The following is a 22,845-nucleotide window of genomic DNA, read 5'->3' as shown; positions in this document are numbered from 1 at the left end:
ATTTTTAAATAATAATAATTATTAATATTAAATAAATTAATGGTAAGGTGAAGTGCTCCTTTAAAGACAATGTATGGAGGGTGTCCAATCCGTGGGGCCCTTCAGCTGGTTTTCCACTAAAGCTCCCAGCATGCCTGGGCAGTCGGGAGGCAGGAGCGGACAGATGTAAAACAAAAAGAAGGCATAAAATATGGGTTACTAAAGCTTTTCTATTCAATTTCCACATTAGCGCATATTACTTACAATGTAACTCAGATTGTAAGCTCTACGGGGCAGGGACCTCCTTCCTACTGTGTCTCATACCACATGGCACTTATATATATATATATACATATATGTATTTATTTAGTATATCACTTGTCCTCCCTGTGTGTAATTTTGTATTCTGTAAGATTGTACAGCGCTGCGTGCCCTTGTGGCGCTTTATAAATAAAGTTATACATACATACAACAGTAGTGCCGTGACCCCAACACATATTGCTACATTGTAAACAAAAGCTATGTGTGCCCTCCATATAACCCTTGCAGGCTGCTTTGCCCGTGACTCTCGGCTGCTCCCTTTTATTAAAAGCAATTATTTCGGAGCCGGGAGTCTCCCGGGTAGAATACAAGAGCAGGGCACAAAAAGAGCTATGGGCAATACAGAACAGTGTCAGAGTCTTGTTATTAGGTTCCTTACACACCGCCCCCAGCTCAGAGTTCATTCTCTGCAGCACACAAGTCTTCGCGCCAAACCAGTCTAGGTTTGTGGGCGGAGAAAGATGACGTTAGCAAAAACGTCATCCCTCGACAACTGATTGGCTGCGGGGCCGCGGAGAGGCTCTGGGATACCATGGCCTAAGTGCGCCAGGCTGGCCTGGGGCCGCTGGACGAAGGCGGGTTCCCGGAGAAACTAGTGAGTGGTTATCGCAGGTAGCTTCGGGATCTGAAGGAACGAGACTAGCGAAGATTTGGATGAAAAAGGTCAGCCGAGGGACACCGTGTTATTGATATCGCTCGCCCCTGTGCGCGTCCTGTCCCCATATTACACTTGCACAGGCACCTACTGTATCCGGCCCATGCTGTCAGGCAGGGATACAACTGTACTTCTTCTTGACTATGCCATTTCTTTGTGATCCAAAATATTTCAGTGTTCTGGTACAGTGTACACATCAAATATACGGGTTCCATAGAGTTGGCCCTCGGAATGTACAATTGCTCACCTTCTAGTTACTGGCTCTGGATATTTATTTATAGTTTGCAGCCCATTAATTTGTAGTCGGTTATCTCCGCCTCTGAATTGTTGGTGTTCTGCATCAGCCATGAGAGGAGCTTGGGCTTTAGTAAGTGTTTCTGTTCTGCCTGGGGTTCTGTTATTTCCTGCAGAAGAGTCTGTGCAAGATAATCTCTTCTGTTTTCGGTGTGTTTCCCTTCTGTTTCCCTGTCATTCTGTATTGTTTCTTATACCCTAATTAGGGGTATATTTATCATGCTGTATAAAAGTGGAGTAAAACATGACCGGTGATTGGTCATAGCAGCCAATCAGATGCTTTGCTTTGGTTTTCTAACTGCTGAAATCTAATTGCTGATTGGTTGCCCTGGGCAACATCACCTGTAATGCTTCACTCCAGTGTTTACACAGCATCATAAATATACCCCTAAAATTTCCCTCATAGAGAGTTTTCTTTTAAATAAAATAAGAAATTTAAGACTTGATATATACAAAGCTAGAAGGCCTCTCAACTTAATGTATAATAGAAATAATACATATGTTGTGTATACAAACAGTTCCTATGCTTAATGTACATCAACTAACATTCTGTTTTATTAGGAAAGCATGTTTTTTTTTTTTTGCTGTGAAATGGTTTGCTGGATATATATATATATATATATATATATATATATATATATATATATATATATATATATATATATTTACACAGGGAGGAGCACACCCTATACAAGTTCAAATGCTCTTGGTGCAGGTCAAAAACAAAAATATAATAGAGTGCCACAAAGAACACTGATTGTGCTCGAAACGTTGGAATTTTTTCAATAAAAACACTTTCTTTTGTATCAAGTCCTTTTATCCAAGCTATATAAATGTTCAATGTTGTTCAAGCCTGAGAACCTTGCCTTCTTTCTGCCCATAGTCGCTAGGTTCCACACCTGAGATCCCAGTGACTTCTTACAGCCTGAACAAAGTGCTTTGGGTATTCATAACTTTTTGCCAGATATGCTTTCACTTTAAAAAGTGTTTTAAGGAGAATGCCAGTGAAAACTTAAAAAGCATACTGCCCAATAGTCCTCCTATTGTTTAGTAAAAACGCCACACTTTTGGCTCACCTAATCAAATATTTACTCAGTCACACTTACTTCACATTTTCTAGAACAGGCAGCCATCTCTAAAAAGGTATTCTCCCTTCCTTTCCCTCCTTGCTTCATACTGCACATGTGTTTCATTCCCTCCCCCCTCTCCCAGATCCGCTTCTGATTGGCTGGTGGGCATGTGTTGCTCAGAACAGGAGACAGGATCAAGTTACACACATGCTCATAGAATAGGAAGGCTGCCGCTGGCACCTACAGGAAGGACAGAGAGATTTCAGTGATGTCACTGTAGTCTTACACTGCTGTAGGCTGCCAGCACCATATCTCAGAGAAGCAAGCAGGGATCTGGGAATTTAGATATGCAGTATGTACTTAAAAATAATTACTTTAGACTTTTAATTTATATTAACCTTTCATTGTCCTTTAAACAATTATTTCCTGGCTGGTCATTGTCTTCATAAATATACAAATACTTAATTATAAATATACACAGGCACAGATTTTAGTACTATGTTTTGGTTAATAGTTGTAAATGTGTGTCTATATCGCATATTCATACTATATTGTATTTATAATGTTTGTATACATTTATCTATGGATTATATGTAGGTTTTATGTGTTTTTGCCCCATATTAGAATGTTACAGTTTTAAATCACGCTAGGTAATTTGTTACTATCCATATTTCTAATATAAAGACAGACTTTATACCACTTAACATACTTGTCTAGACCTGGCAAAATGATACAAATAGGAAGGTGTCAGTATTACTTGGAAATTCAGCACAAGATCATTTCTGCAGAAAAGTGTCCCTTAAGCTGCCCAGCAATACTTGTAGTAGAGGGCAACATGATCCTTATGCATGATCCTCCATGAACTAAAGTATAATTGAATACTGTACTTTGCATATGGGAGACTTGCTCTACCATCAAGCCACCATGACCAACATAACCACTGATCTTCTCCGAGCCCCTAAAGCTATGGATTTATAATGTTATAATGACTTATGCATGCTATATTTGAATTTATGTGTATATATTTAATATACATATATTTTTTGTCTTCCACAGATAGAACTCCCTTAAAACATCAAAATGACAGACAAAAATGCTACAGAAGAAGACCTTAATATGGTGTATTTTCAAGATGTATATGGTAAATTTTCTGAAATTACAATTAACTGATTAAACCAATTAAAATACTGGGTACTTTGTGAGAGGCTTTCAGAGCTATAGCTGTGTAATGTAAAACTGAATGCTGATTTGTTTTGAATTGTCAAATGTCATTGTACTTCTTACAGATTCTCCTGCTAAAAGTGATACCAGTTCTGTTGATATATATGATGGACTGGATATTTCAAGTATACCAGGTACGTTTTTTTTGTTTTCATTATTGTAGTTTCCAATTGCTGCAGTCTTCTAAAGGTGAAAATCAGTTATTAAGAGGAGTTTTCTGTCAACAGTTACTCACTGTTCAGATTCAGAATAGGACTTCTTAGTAGTGCTGCTGAGTCACACATCGGACAAACAATGATGTCTTCATTATCAAGTTATGTCACCAGCAGCATGCTTCCCGTTCCAGTGAAAGGGAATTGGCTTTCAGGTGGGATAAGTACCATCTTTTTAGGGAGAATAATATACTGTAACTTTTTGAATTGTTCAGGCTACAAGCCTAAGGGCTGTCTCTTCAAACACTTAGGACCCTGCATACTTTTTACCAAGAAGTTTATGCAACACAAAATGAAATGCTATGAGTGATCATAAGGAAGACTCTGTCGAAGCAGTCAGGGATAATCTGCAGTTCTAGCCTAAAGTTAGTAATAGATTTTAATTGTAGCAACAGGAAACAATGTCTCTGCAATCCTTCGACACAAATGAGAGAAGTAAAATAATGTCTAGTGAACTATTGAAGGTTAATAGACGGTGAACCTGCATTGTATAAACTGTTTTTGTTTTGTTCAATAAAAGATCTATTTTTGCACCTAAGCCCTGTGAGTGCGGTTCCGTCCTTGGATATTTTTGCTTTAAATAAATCTTGAGACTGTACTTTCCCAGATTATTTATTTATTTATTTATTTATATATATATATATATATATATATAATATATAGCAAACAATCAATTATATATTGAAAAATACATGAACAGCCATATATATATACCATAGAATGTTTATATTTTTTGAAAAAGAAACCTTTTTCATGGTTTTAGCAGAGCCTCCTGTACTCTCCACTCCAACAAAGGATTGTTTGGATCTGTATGAGGAAATCCTGACAGAAGAAGTAACAGCTAAAGAAGCCTCATTCAATGACGTATGTGCATACCCTAACATGTTCATATTTTTTATTTATATTTTTAATTATTTCATAATTTATTTTTAACTGACCTAGTTCCTTTTTATCTGTTTTTAAAATGTGTGTAGGTGTGTATTTTTTTTTTCTTGCTCTTGAGCAATATTTTGTTTTCCCAGTTGCATGCTGAATATGAGAAGTGTCAGAAACAAATGAAAGAACTTGTTAACAGACTCAAAGAAATGCAGACTCAGGTATTTTATAAACTCCTTATTTATCACATACAAATTAAACAGTATTAAAAATGATTCCATAATACTTGAATCTTTCAGTGTATGGTCTAGTGCAGGTTGATCGAAGGTTTACCCTTAGCTCAGGCGGGGTAAGATTGAAATTTGGGTTACCATTGCTGGTTCGGTATGGGTGCAGGTCAGACTGGGAAAGTACACTCCTCCTCTTGGATCCTAAGGTGTGCTCAGAAGTAGAACATAGCGTGGAAAGAGAGAGGTTTGGTGCGGGTCTTACCATGGCAACATTTTTCATGTTAGGGTCAGGTGTGGGTCAAGTTTTTTCTGAACCACACATCACTAGTACGGGCACTTTAAGGAATAGCTTTGTTGTATAATTGTTATGATTAACCATTTAAAGTGTACCAATTGTTCTTTCTTCTACTAATGCTAGAACACAACCTTGCAAAATGAGAATCAGTGTCTGAAAAAGAATATTTCTGCGGTCATCAAGACTGCGAGAGTAGAAATTAATCGCAAAGAGGATGAGATCAACAGACTCAATCAGAGGTAATTGTTTACTGAGTTAAGGCAGGTTTGTTTTTTACATGAATTACATGTGTAATTTTGCATGCCATTTATTATAATCTTAACGTATATTAAGCACCAACATATTCTGCAACATTGTACAATAGATGGGATTTATACATGGTTAACGCATACGAATAGTGGCAGTTGCAGGGGAGGAGGGTTTTTTATTAGAGCTTACTGCTGTCCTTACCGGAGTTGATGCTTTATTCAGCAGTATTAATGGCTATTGCAGGTTTGTGATGGAAAAGTATTTGCAAAACACCTAGGAGTCAAGTAATATATGTATTGATTCTGGAATATGAGTGCTTCATAATACAACAGTAAAGTGTTTCATGACTACTTAGTTTTGTTGACGTATGCACAGAGTTTCTTGTGGAACTTTAATGTTTCCCTTGTTGTAAGGGGTGGAATGGTTTACTGTTAACTTGTATAAATTAGTAGTATTTTTAAGATTATGGGTGTACAGTTGTAATGCATCATAATCCAATGAATATCTCACAGGCTGTGAGGAATGTGGGCTTAAGTTAAGGGTTGCTTCACCGCTAGCTGACACAAAAACCCTTTGACATTTAGGGGTCTATTCATCAAAGTAGGAGTTTGAATCCCCAATTGGGAAAATTTCGGATTAAATACGATAATTTCTGATGATCGCAAATATCACGAAAATGCTTACAAAAAACCGTATTTGTCACGATAATATCGTATTGGCGATCCGAAAGTCGCACAATTTTTATCCGAACAATCATAAACGGCAGGAAAACCTTTCCGACTTTGATCCATCTGTGCATGATTTTGGAAGCCTCCCATAGGACTCAATGGCACTCTGCAGCTCCAACCTGGCCCAAGGAAAGTCATGATACCAAAGCTTGAATGGGTCTGAAACTTTTGTACTCGTTGTGACACTACGATTTTGTCGCACAAATTTTGTCGCAAAATACAGGTTGTGCGACTATACAAAAAAGTCGTAGAAAATACGCACAGTACTGATGATATCACTCCAACTCCCATAACAGTATTCCTTTAAGCAATGGCCATATATGCTGTTATCGATTAGCTTGCATACATATAAAGAGTGTGCAATAACATTGTAGTCAAACAGTAATGCAAGTTAATGTTCCTACAATGTTCCTCACTTGGCATGTATGTTTGAAGTTGCTGAGCCTTACTGCCAAATAAAATGTGCCACAACATAAGGTACTTTCTGCAGTCATTGCCAAAAATATTAGCACCTTTTTCATATAATTTAACAAAATATTCTAAGAAAAAACAAAACTACTACTCCTACAGGTATAGGATCCCTTATCCGGAAACCCGTTCTCCAGAAAGTTACGAATTACGGAAAGGCCATCTCCCATAGACTTCATTATAAGCAAATAATTCTAATTTTTAAAAGGTTTCTTTTTTCCCTGTAAAATGCCTGTACTGCCAAGGAAGTTAGGTTTGCAAGACCAGGTTTCCACAAGTTCTTGTTTCACTGCTATGATTGCAGTTAAAATGAAGTGTTTTGGCTATCTGATTGTTAATGAGTCTTGTTCAAATATTTTTCTTAATCGCTTTTTCTGATGAGGACAATAGTCATATAACTCTTGTGTGTCTCTTACAAAATGAAATGCCTGCTAATGATTCTCCCACTTTTTCCTCTTCCCAGGTTGTTTTCTTCTGTGAACCCTCGTGTCAATAAACACATTCCTGTGCCTTTATCAGAACCTAACAAAACCAGCTGCCACTTGGAAAGCAGATCGAATAGAACACAACCAAAAAATATGGACAGCTGTGGAAAATCTGAATTGCAAAAGCATACAGTCCACCCTAAAAGAAATGATTCAACTCAATCGAATTATCAGCCTACAGAAAAGGACTTAAATGCTGGGGGCAAGAATTCTTCAGGCAGTTCAAAACCCTCATGTGCTAAGCTTTTTAAAATTTCAGAGACCGATTTAGAAATACAACCAAAAAATATGGATAGCTGTGGAAAATCTGAATTGCAAAAGCATACAGTCCACCCTAAAAGAAATGATTCAACTCACTTGAGTTATCAGACTACAGAAAAGGAGTTAAATGCTGGGGGCAAGAACTCTTCAGGCAGTTCAAAACCCTCATGTGCTAAGCTTTTTAAAATTTCCGAGACCGATTTAGAAAAAAAATGTACAGAAGGATATTTAAACCAAGATGCAGCAAAAGGAAGAAAGGAAAGAAATGTTGAATGTCAGTCTAAAGACAGTGAGCGAAAGCAGAGGAAGGAGGAGTGTAAAAGTAGTAGCAGCAGTTCAGCAAGTGAAAAGAAAATTGTTGAACTAAAAGAAAATGGACCTACTTCAAACAGTGTAACAATGGACAGTGGGCTAGAAAACCAGGCTACAAAGTTTGATTTACTTAATGAAAGAAATAGAAAATCACTTTCCTCAGCTTCTCATGATAAAGCATGCTCTATGAGAGACAGGGCACAGTCAAAGGAAGATCCTCGTACAAAGGAGAAACTTCGAAAGCCTTATGAATCTTACAGCCGAAGGGACTCTAAAGATTATGACAAAGGTAAAGGCTCAGAACATAGGAGCAGGCCAACTGAAAAAGAAGATCCACCAAGGCGATCACAGAGAGCTTCTCACCTAAAGGATGAGGGTTCTTATAAAGTAAAGACTGAATTAAATGATCACAGAAGGAGCAGTGATACAAGCAGAAGAGAGAAGCATTCTTCTGACTATAATAAAGATTCAAAATCTGGGTACAGAGATTCCAAATTAATTAGCGGCAGTAAAAATGAACATAAGATGTCATCAAAGAAAGAAGACCAGCACTTACTGAACCGCAAAAGTGTGAAATCGAGTAGGGATAAAAAAGATGAAAGCAAAGGGAGCAAAGAAAAAGAGGGAAGTCATCGTGACCGAAAAGAATATAAAGAATTTACAGATGAGGGAAAACTGAAAGAGTTATCTTCAGATAAGCAAAGTAGTGAAGTAAAAAGTCTCTGTAAAACAGATAATCAGTGCAAACCTTTGAATACTGAAAAACAGGTGGTAGATCCAAATGAAAAGGAAACCAGCACGGTAAGGGATCTTAAGCTGTCATATATGGAAACTCTTAATCTCACCCTCTCTCCTGCTAAGAAGTCACTCTCTGATTCTAATACAAACAAACTGCCCTTAGAACTGTGTGATGTGAAATGTGGCATCAGTGAAATGAACAATCCTGAGCCAATGCCACAAGTGTGTGAGTCTTTACAGAGTATAAATGAAGTGAAATCTGAGTCATCTCGGAAAAGCAATGCTGGACCAATTATTGTAACAAATGATCCACCAATAAAACAAGTGACAAAGTCTAACATAAATATGGAAAATAAGACATGCCAAGCTAAGCAAGTTGTGGATGAAATGATATGTACTCAGCAAAACCAACCAATTGAAGAAACTAATTCAGCACCCTCCAATGCAGTGCTTTCAGTGGCTAATCCAGAAAAGGCTGATGAAAATAATGAGCTGCATATACTTCATTCTGATGATATGGAAACAAGTGTTGTTGACGTCTCACAGGTTATAGACCTGGATTCCTACATAGAGCTTGACAAATGCAGTGGCAGTGAGAGTCCTTTTTCAGATAATGTAGATGAAGATAGTGTTGCACAAACAGGATTTTGCCAGGAGAACTTGAGTCCATCAAAACAGTTGAATAAAGAGTCTGAACATAATACCAACTTTTTGAAAAATGTAACTGAACCAGCAAAAGGTATATGTGAATCATCAAATTCTGATCTTGTAGAAATAAGCACTAAAGAAATTGAGTCTAAGCAGTGTTTCCATGATGATGACGACTCTGTAATGAATATTGACTTACATTTTATAAGACGTGTTCCAAAAATCATCAGCCCGCTTAAAAGTCCAATGAAGCCAATAGAGAAACTGCATAGAAATGATTATACAGCCAAGGCTTCTGTAGTGAGAATGTTAAATAAAGGTACTAACAATATAGTCTATTCTTTTCTTCTCATACTATGGAAGTATGACCTTCTAGCTAGGCTTTAGCTTTTGTGTTTTAAGTCACTGGTTGAAATTGTTTAGAGGAAGTATTTTATATAGTTTTGGCAAACACAAAGTCTTACTTGTACTGTACTGCTTGCATTATTAGTACATTATTTTTTGTCTTAAGGATCACGTCCTTTAGATAATTGCAAACAGTAACCCCATATATAATCAATATGCATCCTTAATGATTGATTGACTTGAATTATAAAGTAGATTGTGGGGATGAGGTAGTTTTGCAAGCTTGAGATGGTAATGCTTTAAAGTACAGGTATGGGATCCCTTATCTGAATACCTTCTATTCAGAAAGCACGGATGTAATCCCAAGCTTTTTCCCCAAAATTGTTTTTATAAAAAAATGTATGTATGTATATATATATATATATATATATATATATATATATATATATATATATATATATATATATATATATAATAATTTTACTTATATATGATATATAATAGATTAGGGGTTTTCTGTAATAATAGAACAGGAACTTGTCTTTGATTAAACCTGCATACATCTATACTGTTGGCAAAACAATCCAGTTTTATTAAATGTTACATTTTTTTTAAGTAAACTTTATGGTAGGGTGATCCAATTTATGGGAAAACCCATGGTTTCAAGCATTCCAGGTAATACATCCCAAACCTTGAGTTCTCAGTGTGGGGAAAAAAAACCAGTTGTAAACTTAATCTTATGTAGCAGCCGTGTCTGTCGTTTTAAGGCATGCATCACTAAATGTTATTTTGAGAGTTTCTTTGGGCCCAGTAGTAAGACCTCCTGTGGAGGCAGAAAAGTGGAAAAATGCTTAATAAGGTTAGTTGAAGGAGCATACTCTAGAACAGGTAGAATCAGTTAACATGTGCTTACACAGTGAAAATAGCCTCTTGCAGCCCCAGGTGCATGCTGCACCCACTGCCCGGGCAGATAAATACAAAAATGAAGAAAACAGCAGCACTCCGGTTGTTTTGAAAAATGTGAATCTTTACTCAAGTGCCAAAGGCAACGTTTCGGGCTTCACTCCAGCCCTTTATCAAGCCTCAAGCTTGAAGTTACTGTCCCCTCAAGCCTAACCTCTCTTAATTCTGCTCACTAGAGCTTCCTTTATCAAACACCTTCCTGCTTTTTGACACTTTGCTGACCTGCAGCCAGCTGCAGCTAATGGGACATAGAACTATTTTATGTGATGTTCTGATATAGCATGTTACAGCAAGTTGTCCCTGGCCTTAATGCTATAAGCATATGCCCTCATATGAAGTACAGTATTTAAAAGTGAAGCTGACCTTGGAGTTTTTCTGTACTTCCATGTGCTTACTATGTTTCTCCCAGTGGAGATTGTGATATGAGGAACATTGAATTCTATGGGCAAAACCAAATTTGAAAGCCGGTATAAAAGGGAGTTCACCTTTAAACATGTAGTATGTTAGATAGACCTACAACTTTTGAAAAAGTAGTTACTCTACCAACCAGAATTCTAAATGAGCCACACAACAAAAAATGTACCTGCATATAACATACTAAAATGGAATTTTAAGGTGAACTTCCCCTGATCATTCTGCATATTATATCATGTATTGCACTATTTAATTAACTCTTCATAGTACAGAGTTTTAAAAGCATACTTAACATGTTTTTCTTTTCCTCCCCATTTACATCTTTCTAAACTAGAGTTCTACTATGCTAATGGAAGCACCAGTGCTCATTTGTCAAAAGAGCTAAATAAGGAAAATTTTCAGCCAGCTCTAAAGAATGACCCAAGTTCTGGAAAGTGTTCACCCATTATTATTTCTTCAGATGACATGGAAGAAGGCGAGATTTTAAGTGATGTGGAGGAAGTTACATGTGTGCAAGCACCCCACACCACTCCTAGCCCAAAGCAAAGTTCTGTAGTCCAAATGAATATTAATGAAGATTCAGCAAATTTCCAAAGAGAAGACACATCATTGAGAAAACCAAATGGAATGATATCCCCGCGAAAACAAAGTGCAACTAAGTCGAAGGGAAAATGTAAATCTGATTTAAAAATACATTTACTTAAACAGCCTAATAAGAAAGAAAGAAAGATAAATCCTGACAACTGTCTTGAAGAAATTATGAAAACCGACCAGCCATCTTCTGTACAAGATGTTTTACAGATGCTACGTGCAATTCGAAAGCATATTAGAAAAAAATACATGAAGTTTAAAATGCAATTTACAGTGCGCCAGTACCATAAGGTAATAGAAGTTGGAACATCTTACTTTATAACACTGGTAAAAAAAGTTAATTGGACTGCACTGTGTTCGTTGCCAAGCAGTTTGCAAAAAAAACTATGTAAATACATAGATAATAAAATGAAAAAGCTGAAAAAGAATGGGATTGTGGATCGTATTTTTGAACAACATCTATTAGATATGAAAAAAAAGCTCTGGAATTTTGTGGATGACCAGTTGGATTCCTTGTTCGAAACACTCAAAATAATGCTAACCAAATTGTGTGACAAAGCCGAGTTAGAAAGTATTAATGATAAAAACAGGATTCAGAATAATATTTCATCATCTGTTCGTATCAGAGGTTCAAAAATTAAGAAAAGTAGGCAAGAAAAGCATAAAAGTGCACCAATTTCTGATCCAAACTTAAAAAAAGATCCTTTAGAAAGCCAATGCAAAGCACAAGTTTCCAACATTAAAGACCAGAATAATAAAACAGGTAGGAATAGTGTAAGTAAAAAAGACAGTCCCTCCAGAGAACCAGTAAAAAGACCTGTTGACGTTGAATCCGTCCCAAAAAGTAAAATTTTGATTGAAAAAAATATAAAACCAGCATTAGCAGGGTCTTGTGAAAGCCAGAAACTCAAGCCTGACAATTCAGGCTTATCTTTTAATTTGGTAAGTGATGACCATATGGGTGACATCTTTAAAAATTTGCTAAATGATTTAGAAGCTTTGGAGCAAACGAAGACTTCAGGAGAACAACCATGGGTGCTTAAAACACCAGAAAAAACGAATATTTCTAGCCAGAAAATGTCCTTGAATAATGAAAATACACCATTAAAAACTTCTTTGCAACTGCCTTCTTCTGTGTCCTGGCCTCCACATTCTCCTGTGCAATCCAGTTCATTTTCAACGCTTGAGATGGTTGTTAACCCAGATGCCTTAGATGAGAGCTGCATGCTAGAGATTCCTTTTACTTCCTCCTCTGGCAAGAGCCTTGATGAAAAACCAAAATCCTATTCATCTATACTAATGGAGGATCTTGCAGTATCATTAACTGTGCCATCTCCATTGAAATCTGATTCTCATTTAAGCTTCCTCAGACTGGGGGCTGCACCTGAATATGTTTCAGAAGAAGTTATTAGTGCACATTATAGTGATAGTGCTCTGCTAGAAGAAGAAGATGTTGCAGAACAAGATATACATTTAACACTGGATTCTGATAACTCAAATAGTTCTTTGGAAAATACAAGTGACACATCCAGTTTCCAGTGCCTTCCAAGTGAACCCATGCAAGCTGTTATCATGGAGAAGTCAAATGATCACTTCATTGTAAAGATAAGAAGGGCAGCCTCAACTTCATCTCCTAATTCTGAATACCCTGTAACTGAAAATTTTTCACACCTCCCACCACAATCAACAAATGCAGATGTTAAAGACCTTGCTGATCACTTAAAAAATGTAAATTTTGAAGAGCATGAACCTCATGGGGAGAATAGTCCTCATAAAATTGAAAATAATAAAGCAGTAGACTTAAAACTGTTGCCGCAAAAAGATGAGCATGAAATAACTGTGTCGTTGTTTAAACCCCCCAAACCCCTTAGTCCAAGTAAAGACTCTAATTTTGTGTCAACATCTTATTCAAACATGGATCAACTTTTTCATTCAGTAAAAGGCAAAAAGGATTGTGAAAAAAGCAATTTATCCTCTGAGCAGGTAAGCAAAGGCTCTATAAGCTGTAAGGAGGAGTCTTTTGAAAGCATTGCACAAGTCAACTGGAATGATAAAGATCAGGACAGGAAACGAAAAAAGGGATTAAAAGAGGAACCACTGGCAAAAAGGAGACAAGTGCAATGTCTCAACCCTGAAACTAAAGAAAAAAATGCAAAGGAACATGGGAAAGAAAAAAGCGATACTTTGTCAAAGGAAAAGTCTCAAAAAAAGCACAAAAGGTCTGTCAGCGATGGCACTCTTCAGTTAAGCTCATCACCAAAGGACTCTTCAAATTGCATATCTGCAAAGAATGTAATAAAAAAGAAAGGAGAAGTTGTTGTGACTTGGTCCAGGTAAGCAACTTAGGTAAAATCCACTATATATAAAGTCAAATTGTGTGCCCACACTCTAAACCAGTGCAATAAGCGGGTTCTAGGTCAAACCATGTAAATACCTTTTTAAGAAGGACCAGCACACCAGGTCACATCAATATCATCTTTTATTCATCGTGCAATCCAACATTTCAGTCCTGCTTAGGACCTTTACCAAGGACATTGTGCAAGTGAAAAATACGAATTTAAGAGGCAAGAGGTCCCAAGAGGGACCAAAACGTTGGATTGCACATGAGTAAAATAATGAGTCTATACAAATTGTGATGTTACTTGATAAAGGTCCCAAGAGGGACCGAAACATTTGTCTGAGCCTATAGATAAATGCAAATATTTGGGTAGTTCTCAGGTGCCTTATCCCACTCTTCATTGGTCGTTTACAACACGTGCATTTTGAAATATGCAAATTGCCATGTTTAACATTTAATGCAGTGTTTTTTTCCCATAATTCCAGCCTAATTGCTGGTGCACTCAATTGTGCATATCCGAGTGCAGATTGTTTCCTTTCCTGAGCATTTTCAAATGTAGATTGTATTCGAGGAAGTCTGGTGTGCCTGCTGGTGCAGCTACTGGGGGTAACCTGTAGCTACCACCTGTGTCCAGTGTGGCAGTAGCTCCAGGGTTTCCCAGCATTGGCAACCAGTTATAAATGTAGTAACATGTTTGGATGCAAGTGCCTTAAGTGAGTCAACATGCTCTCTTCATCGCATCTATTTGTAGGTGCTTTTGTATGTTACCTTATGTTTCATCCAGCTACTCCCTAGCCCATGAAGCTGGTTTCGCATGCACATGTCCTTACAATACTGAATGTAATTTGGGAATTTTTCCTTTTATGAAAAATTATAGCTTGTGTGACATAAAACTAAGTCAGAAGTGGCTGTACAGAGATTTGTTTGGGTATGAACTGATAATTCATCTGTTGAAGAGATTTGTTATATTTAATTCTGATTATTACTTATACAGTTAATTGTAGCTGTTGTTTTTGTAAGCTCTTGTTTCGCAGTGAACCGGGCTTTTATGCTCAAAAAAAGAAAGGGGCATTTGCTCACAGCATGGTCTCGTCAAGTGCAGGAATCCTGTAATCTAAATCTAATTATGGAGCAATATGCAGAACCTTGTGCTCCTTAAAGTGTGCTTTTGTATAAAGCTTCACAATTTAGTTTCTGCTGCGGGAATGCTCTTCTCGAGTCACAATGAGTGATTTTGTTTTTCCTTTTTAACCTTTGCTGCACCCTATGGAGAAGTGTTTCAGGCTGGAGCAACAACAGTAATTTAATTTTTAGATTTTGCAAAGCAACATTAGTTTATTGCTTCTTACTATAATTTCATATAACTTTATAATAATGTTTTTAACTGTTAACAGGGATGAAGATCGGTTAATTCTCCTTAACTGTCAGCAGCTTGGAGCAGATCAGAAAACATTTATTTCCTTATCTTCAAAAATGAATAAACACCCTCATGAGGTAAGTTCCCAGGCAAGCTCTGTATTTAGTTTGTGTAATGCACAACTATTGGCAAACAGTTGAGTTGGGTTCCTTTGAGTCTTTGTTTTTGTATAGCCTTTGAGTAATTTATATTATACCATAGGAACATTTCTTATGTCCCACTTTTTAAAAAGTCGAGCGACAAACTGCCCCAAACACCCTAAAACGTTCCTATGATGGTACATTCATGAGCAGATTTGTCAGATAACAGCAATTTAGGCACATAGATATAATAATTGCTCTGAAACAATGGATCAAAGCACTTTCTCTCAAACTTTCAATTGTGCTATGCCCAATTTAGTCTTAACACAGATCCTGCTTGCTCAGATCCCTGAATGTGTTGCTGAGCAACAGAGGAGATTAAACTGATCTACAGCTTCTTGTTTGGGCCTAGAATTGCCCATCTTGACCTTAAATTGACTTGATTCCAGAGCCCCGGAGTCTCTGTAATACAAACTTACACTTATCTTGTGCTGCAGCAGCACAGGTTACATACTTTTCATGTTCAAAGTGCCAATCCAAAATTTCTGGCGGAGAGGCAGACCCTATCTGCAGAGCCTGCTTCAGGGAACAGGGGCCTACACCCTCACTGGGTAGTAACCCCACTCCAACCACAGACCAGACCAAGGAATTCCCCATGGAGGGCCCCTCCCAAGAGCCACAGGTTGGGCCCTCTGCTGATCCATCAGCCCCTCCCAATCATTGGCATCACTACAGGGGCTCCCCTCGCTTGCTGACTCGCTAGGCAAAGCCATAGCCAGGCTTTCTCAAAAACCCAACCCCAAGCGTAAGTGAGCAGAGGAGGGATGATCGTTGCAGACATCATTCTGAGGGCTCATCAGCTGTTTCCGACCCTGTTGACCCTGATGGCAAACTCCCACCCTCAGGTACCACTTCTGGCAAGGAGGACGAGGGAAAAGACAGACACCCATCACTATGTTGATGGCATTATCAAGGGAGTACTTGAGATACTCCACATCAACCCAGACCCTGGCCAACAAGCATAGACAGCAGCGCAGGTCTTAGGCCCTATTTCTGTCTCACGACCAGCTTATGTTAACATAACACAAGATGAGTGGAATGCTCCTGAAAAGAAGTTCCAGGCTAAAATTTCAGCTGGGGAGCTTACCCCATTTATTATGCCAATGTACCACAAAAAAAATCAATGTTCTGGGGGGAAGGGGTCAGGTCTCTCACTCTCTCTCCCTCTCCCTCTCTCCCTCTCCGAATAACCACAATTTTTTTTTTTTTACATTTTGTGCTGGACTTTTTCACAATGTGTTCCTGAATAGCATTGGTGGTGCTTAATTATCTTGTCAATCACTCACCTACTGATTAGGGATGGGGTTTCATTATTGTTTTAAGCTTTGTTTTTTTCACAGTGTGGTTATCCTTTGTGGTACATTGGGATAATAAATGGGGTAACCTCCCTAGCTGAAATTTTGCATGAGTGCAGTCTCTATTTCTTCAAGGGGTGTCGGTGACACCCTATCTTGGACAATCTTCTCCTGAAGGCCAACAAAGAAATCCAGGCCAAATGGACCTCCAATCTCCCTTATACAAGAATTTGGGTGGACCATCAATTGGTCCAAATCCCACACACATTCCAGTCATTGGATGACCTTTCTGGGCCTCAAATTTGACACAGAAGCACAGTTATTCTCCCTTCCACAAGACAAACAGAAATGGATCAGAGAGCAAACTTGGTCACTAATACACTACCAGACACCCACGATTCACCAATCACTGAAGGTACTGAGAACAATGGTATCGCCGATCGAGACCATTTGCCCAGATCCACCAGCACCCTCTCCAGACAAGCATACTTGAGAGTATGATCTTTCAGTTCCCACAACCAGTAAAGGACTCCTTAGATGGTGGCTGCAACCAAGCACACTGGCGATGGGTCGGTCCTAGGCATCAACAATGTGGACAGTACTATCCACAGGCACCAGTCTACGGGGCTCGGGGGCGACTTGGCAGAATCTCTCCGCTCAGGGCGTATAGTCACTTGAGGAGTCCAAACTTCCAATAAACATTATGGAGTCCTGCCGTAGGTTCCAGTATTCAAAGAAAGTACTCAACAGGTAACACGGGGCCTGTTACCTGTTGATCAGTACTTCTAGCCCTCATACATTGGTCCCCGCAGCTACAGGCACAATCCATACGCGTTTAAACCGACAATGCAACTTTGGTAGCCTACATCAATTATCAAGGAAGAACTTGCAGTCCAGCAGCTCTATCAGAGGCTCGCCAGGTCCTGGACTGGGCAGAATACAACTCAGTACTTCTATCCGCTATCCATATTCCAGGAATATCCAACACCAAAGCAGACTTCCTCAGTCGCAGTCAGATCTGGGTGGGAACTCCATCCAGACGCCTTTCTGGATCTGACACACTGTTGGGGAGGCCGAAGTCGAAAAGTACCCAGAATTTTTGCTCACTGCAGAGATCCATTAGCAACAGGAATAGACGCCATGACTCAACACTGGCAATTTGACCTGGCATACATCTTCCCCCACTCCTCATGCTACCACGAGTCTTCAAAAAGATCAGGCAATCCAACATCACAGTGATGTCATAGCGCTATATTGGCCTTGAAGAATATGGTTCTTAGACCTCTAGGAACTCTCGTTGACACAACCAGTAAGGCTGACCCCCGAGAAAGGACCTTCTCCTTCAGGGCCCAATCGTCTTTAACAATTTCGGCCTCTTCGCTTTGATGGGATGGCTCTTGAGGCAACAATGGTTAACCGACGAAGTCATTGCTACCATGCTCAAAGCCCGCAAGCCGATTTCGTCAAAGTCAAAAAGCCAGCAAGCCGACTTCGTCAAAGTCATACCAAATGGTTTGGCGATCCTATTGGACTTGGTGTAAGGACTCCAATTTCCCCTTCCTACAACTTGACATTCCAAGAGTCCTTTCATTTCTTCAGCGGGGCCTCAAATTAGGCCTGAAGCTTGTCTCCCTCAAGGTACAAGTGTCAGCACTCTCAGTTTTCCTACAATCCTGACTGGCTCTAGACGATTCCATCAGAATCTTTCTACAGGGTGTCACACACATGGCTCCTCCCAGTCGCTCATAGGTACCAGGATGGGACCTTAACTTGGTCTTGGAGGCTCTAATTGATCCCACATTTGAGCTCCTAGATTCCATCCCAGAAGCGTGGCTTACCTGGAAAGGGGCGTTCCTGGTACCTCCACGCAACAGGTATCAGAATTAGGAGCACTCTCCTGCGACCCAGCATTCCTGGCCTTCCACAAGGACAAGGCAGTGCTACGCACAGCACCACCTTCCTGTCCATGGATTTTGTTACCTACTGTTAAATCCCTTTTTTCGGAAGGGGGACACTGGGCCTCCCACCCGAACAAAGAAAAGTAGACTGAATGGTCACAGGGAATATTCCTCTGTACTACGTTCTGCCTAGTTATAAGTTATATAGTTCTATAATAAGGTCTTTGGTACGAACTGAAAGGAGATGGTGCAGTGTGGGGGTAAAGCTGGAGTGGAACGGCATGCCTCCTCATTCGTATTAAAATGTCCTGTCTTCTGGAGGGTGGAGCTTAACACCATACTTACCCTGTGTTACCCTTTCGACCACCGAGAAAGGGATTTAACGGTAGGTAAGAAAATCCTCTATTCTGATTCCCTGAGTTCCTTTGGAATTTGCCAGAATTGCCAGATTTTCGGTCCATGCCCAGCGCCATATGCCATTTACCTGATACCTCTATCAGGTATCTAGTAAATGGCTCCTGTTAGCAAAAAGCTGCACCGGCCTAGGGCAAGCACCACAAAGCAATCATCATCTTTCACTTCTGCATTCTTCAATGGCCTCAGACTGACAAATGCAGTGGAATTAAAGCCGGGTTTTTGCTTTAAGTTTGGCTTTCTGCCTTTACTGCGCATGTGGGCCTGACAGGAAGAAGCAGTAAGTTTCCAGAGCCAATGTAGTTTTTCAGCTAACAGGAGCACTGTCCTGGGGTATCGGTTAAGTGAGTAAATCACTGCGGGTACCAAATGTGAGGCACCTTTCCATTAGTTATAACCTTTTTTTTTTTTTTTTTCCCCTCTGTTAAGGTATTTATAAGGGTTACTGGGAGATGATGGAAATTGTGAAACAGGCAATACTGCAGACCATTCAAGGGAATGCTCTAAGCATGCTATGAATTTTAGAAAGTTTCTCTGCATATGTTTAATACTACTTCTCTGTTTGTTTTATTTTTAAGATTGAGGAAAGGTTCCGGCAGTTGATGAAACTATTCAAGAAATGCAGATACTCTGCCACATGACACCGTGCACTGAAGTTCTGCTTTGTGGACCAACTAAAAGTGATGTGAAATGTAGAATATCCACATTAAAAGGGATCAGAACTCCAGTCATGGTGCAGGCAATTAGTACAGACTGCATGGAATGAAACGTGAAGAATTTGAACTGAATACCAGAATTCTTATCCATGATCGCAAGGTTATTTATATAATGCTGTTATTATATCAGGTATTTTTCTAGTAAAGGATATAAACATTTGATCCACCATTTCTTTTCATTTATTATTATAGTGGAATTAAACAACCAATATGCTAACTGATGATGGCAAACTTCAGACATTTTTTGGGTTCAAAATATCATAATTCACCATACATAAAAGAATGTGGTATCAGAACTTCTATTTACATAAAAGAATTAGCCATACCAATGTTACTGATTTCTTTACTTATTAGCGCTTATGAATTTTGCATGTTTTTTTAACAGCCAGCAAGCCATTTTTCACATTAGGGTATTGTTTCCTTACTATCCTTGATCTGTGTCTAAGTATAGAAATTTCATGTACTTGTCATGTTAGGGTCCATATATGTAATGCTACTTTGCCATTGCTAGTAAGGTTAGAAAAGACCTAGCTGCTGATCCTTAGCTGCCTGTTTGGAAATACAGAGGGTGCTGCACAACACCTGGGAAACACAACATGTTTGTTTGCAAAGATATTCTTTATGGGGTTATTAACATCTCAATGCATGGCTTGGTCTTATGCTGTGAGACATGAAACAAATTTGTAATGATGCAGAAAACATTTGGAGGACTTAGATTATATGTTTCCAGGTTGCCTTTTGGCATCACTATGCTGCCACTTTTATGTCAGTGCCTCATTTTCTGTTACATTTTTTAGTGACTGCATTTAGACTATGAAGTTGGGTATCTTTCCATGCTGGTATGTAGAGGAGAGTGGCACAAAGAATTCTTCCCTTAAGTCACTGATTGGTAACTGACTAGTAACAGCTTAGAGAGCTGTAAAGCAGGAAGTAGTGTTCTGGCTATTATGATAGACAACTGCTCACTCCAGCCTTCATAGATTACATTTTTGGCTAACTAATTATATTAGAAATATTTTTTTTTATTTTGCTCAGTCTATCTATTTTTCCCAGTTTAATTTTTACACTGAACAGTTCCTTTAAGATTAGTGACTATAGTAACCAGAACTGGGTTATTTTGTAGTTCTGTTTTTTTTTTTTATATTACTGTTCAGGCTTTTCCCTAATCATACTCCCATCAGTCATTCAACCCAAATGCCTTGTTAGGTGTCTGACCCCAACAACCACATGCTCAAAGGTAATTTTAAGGTGAACTTCCTAATTAAAGGACATATTGGACGTACAGGGATGGTGGTGAAGGAAGCTGCAAAATCATATATATGTATGGATTGACATTTTGAACATTTAAACCAGGAGGCACCTAGATCTTTAAATATGTGAATATGTATTTAAATGGCATCAGCCATTTCTCACCTGTTACCAGCCAACCAGATGAGAAGTTCTTCCAATCTTGATGCTTGTAGAGCTTAAGACCATACTATAGAAAATTTCTTAAAAGAAGCAGTATATACTGTTGATCAACTGGAGTGCTATGTCTCAGTCACCCACAAGGCCACACACAACCTAGAAGTTGCACATTTTGGTAGGTGGGATACTTTAGAATGCATGCATGGTGACATGTGAAACAGTGATATTTGCCTAATTAAATGTACCCTCTACTATAGTTAATACTCCAAATACTTTTTTAGAGCATAAGTCTTGATTCTTTGGGAGCAGAGAAACCAATGTAGGTATGGTTTGTTTCTGTATTGATTCCCATCATTGGGGTGGGAGAAAGCTACATACTGTAATGTACAAAATCGTTTTGTCTGGAGGTTTGCTCTGGTAACCTTCACTCTTTGACATTCAATCCAGCTGCTCTCTGTAGAATTCTGCAATATGACAAGACATACAGTATATGATTTATTATATGTGCTATGGAAATCGGGGAGAACGGAAAGCTTATTAACATGGAGCATGGTTGACTAGGCTGATGTGTGATATGTGGCCCTAGTACCCACAAGCTTTAGAATAAATTGTTATTTACTGTGAGCATCATCAATACAAAGTTCTTTTTCCTTTACTTTTCACATCAACATTTGCTGCACCTTCTCTGTTTAAAGCTATGCATTATCAGACTGTTTACCTGTTTTGTTACTGTGGTGTAAATGTATATTTCATGTGTAAATGTGTCTTTTTCCTTTTGTTTGTAAATGTGTACAGGTTCACTACTATTTTTTCTTGGGTGAACATTTATGTATATAATGTGAGAATTTTTTTTTAATTAACTGTAAAAACACTGGAAGCCTTTATTTTGTAAAAACCTGTTTGCTTACAGTTGTAATAACAAAAATACTTTATAAAGTTGTATTTGTTCAATTTTCTTTCTGTGTTTGATTGCAAGACATTTTTACCTAAGGGTGACTGACAAAAGTAGACCGTACTCTAGACTTTGACTTTGTGTACAGTTCTAATTTTCTTAGATTTCTTTAAATTGGTGACTGCTGACCACAATTAAACAGGAAGTGCTGTGTCTGCAAACCAGATTTGACATCATCGGAGATGGCCAGGGGTAGAAAAAAAAATTAAATAAAAAGAAAGTATAGATAAGATTTGCAATCTGGCCCGCATCCCAAAGGCTACCCACCTACATTTTTTTTTTTTTTTTTTTTTTTTTGCGGGTAGCCCATTACTGACACATATGTATAACTATCCACACAGCCATGGAATGTGCAGCATCTAATACTGTGGAAGTAGAATGGTTCACACTAAAGTAACATTTATCATGGTACTACTATTATAGGCTAAAGCTGCCCATACACGGGCAGAGCCGCTCGCTTGGCGATCCCCCTCACCCGATATCCCCACCGCCGATCCGACAGAATTTTCTAACCTGGCCGATCGATATTTGCCCAGTTTCAGGCCATATATCGGTCGGCCAGGCCCCTCGTTTCTGCCCCTACACGGGCCGATAAGCTGCCGAATCGGTCCAAGGGACAGATATCGGCAGCTACAACCAGCCCGTGTATGGGGACCTTAACGCTTTCTTCATCAACTGTAAGTGAAGTGGAAATCTTAAGGAGTCACAACAACTCAGTCGCAAAATGATAAAACATACCGCTGACTTTCAGTTGTGGAGCCTGCAGGGTAGGCGGAATGAGGGTAGAGCTCCCATAACTGCCTAATTATTTGCAAATATATAGTTAGAAACCTACCTTTTGCTTGTGGCAAGTTTTTTCTGATGACTGGGTTCACCACTTCTGTGAGCACGCTGATACTGTTGTTAAGGTGAC

The 22,845-nt window shown here is 38.7% G+C and overlaps 1 protein-coding gene across 3 annotated transcripts; it reads left to right on the top strand.

The window, feature by feature from the left end:
* The first annotated feature begins 714 nt into the window (after positions 1-714).
* casp8ap2 (caspase 8 associated protein 2) lies at positions 715-21,936 on the top strand. Of its 3 annotated transcripts, none has more exons than XM_031901507.1 (10): positions 715-963; positions 3,376-3,460; positions 3,606-3,674; positions 4,519-4,616; positions 4,775-4,849; positions 5,277-5,392; positions 7,062-9,361; positions 11,099-13,688; positions 15,088-15,187; positions 19,436-21,936. In XM_031901507.1, the coding sequence occupies exons 2-10, from the start codon at positions 3,400-3,402 to the stop codon at positions 19,496-19,498; spliced, it is 5,472 nt and encodes a 1,823-aa protein (XP_031757367.1). In that variant the 5' UTR covers positions 715-963; positions 3,376-3,399; the 3' UTR covers positions 19,499-21,936.
* The last annotated feature ends 909 nt before the right edge of the window (positions 21,937-22,845 follow it).

This window comes from Xenopus tropicalis, chromosome 5 (assembly GCF_000004195.4).
Source record: "Xenopus tropicalis strain Nigerian chromosome 5, UCB_Xtro_10.0, whole genome shotgun sequence".
NCBI classification, from domain to species: Eukaryota; Metazoa; Chordata; class Amphibia; order Anura; family Pipidae; genus Xenopus; species Xenopus tropicalis.
Note: the sequence above shows the minus strand (reverse complement) of the source record. Positions and strands in the feature narration are given on the sequence as shown.

Coding starts and splice junctions, on each gene's coding strand:
- casp8ap2 (XM_031901507.1), top strand. CDS start 3,400: ATGACAGACAAAAATGCTACAGAAGAAGACCTTAATATGGTGTATTTT. Junction 4,617..4,774: donor AAGAAGCCTCATTCAATGAC/GTATGTGCATAC, acceptor TTGTTTTCCCAG/TTGCATGCTGAATATGAGAA. Junction 4,850..5,276: donor TCAAAGAAATGCAGACTCAG/GTATTTTATAAA, acceptor TACTAATGCTAG/AACACAACCTTGCAAAATGA.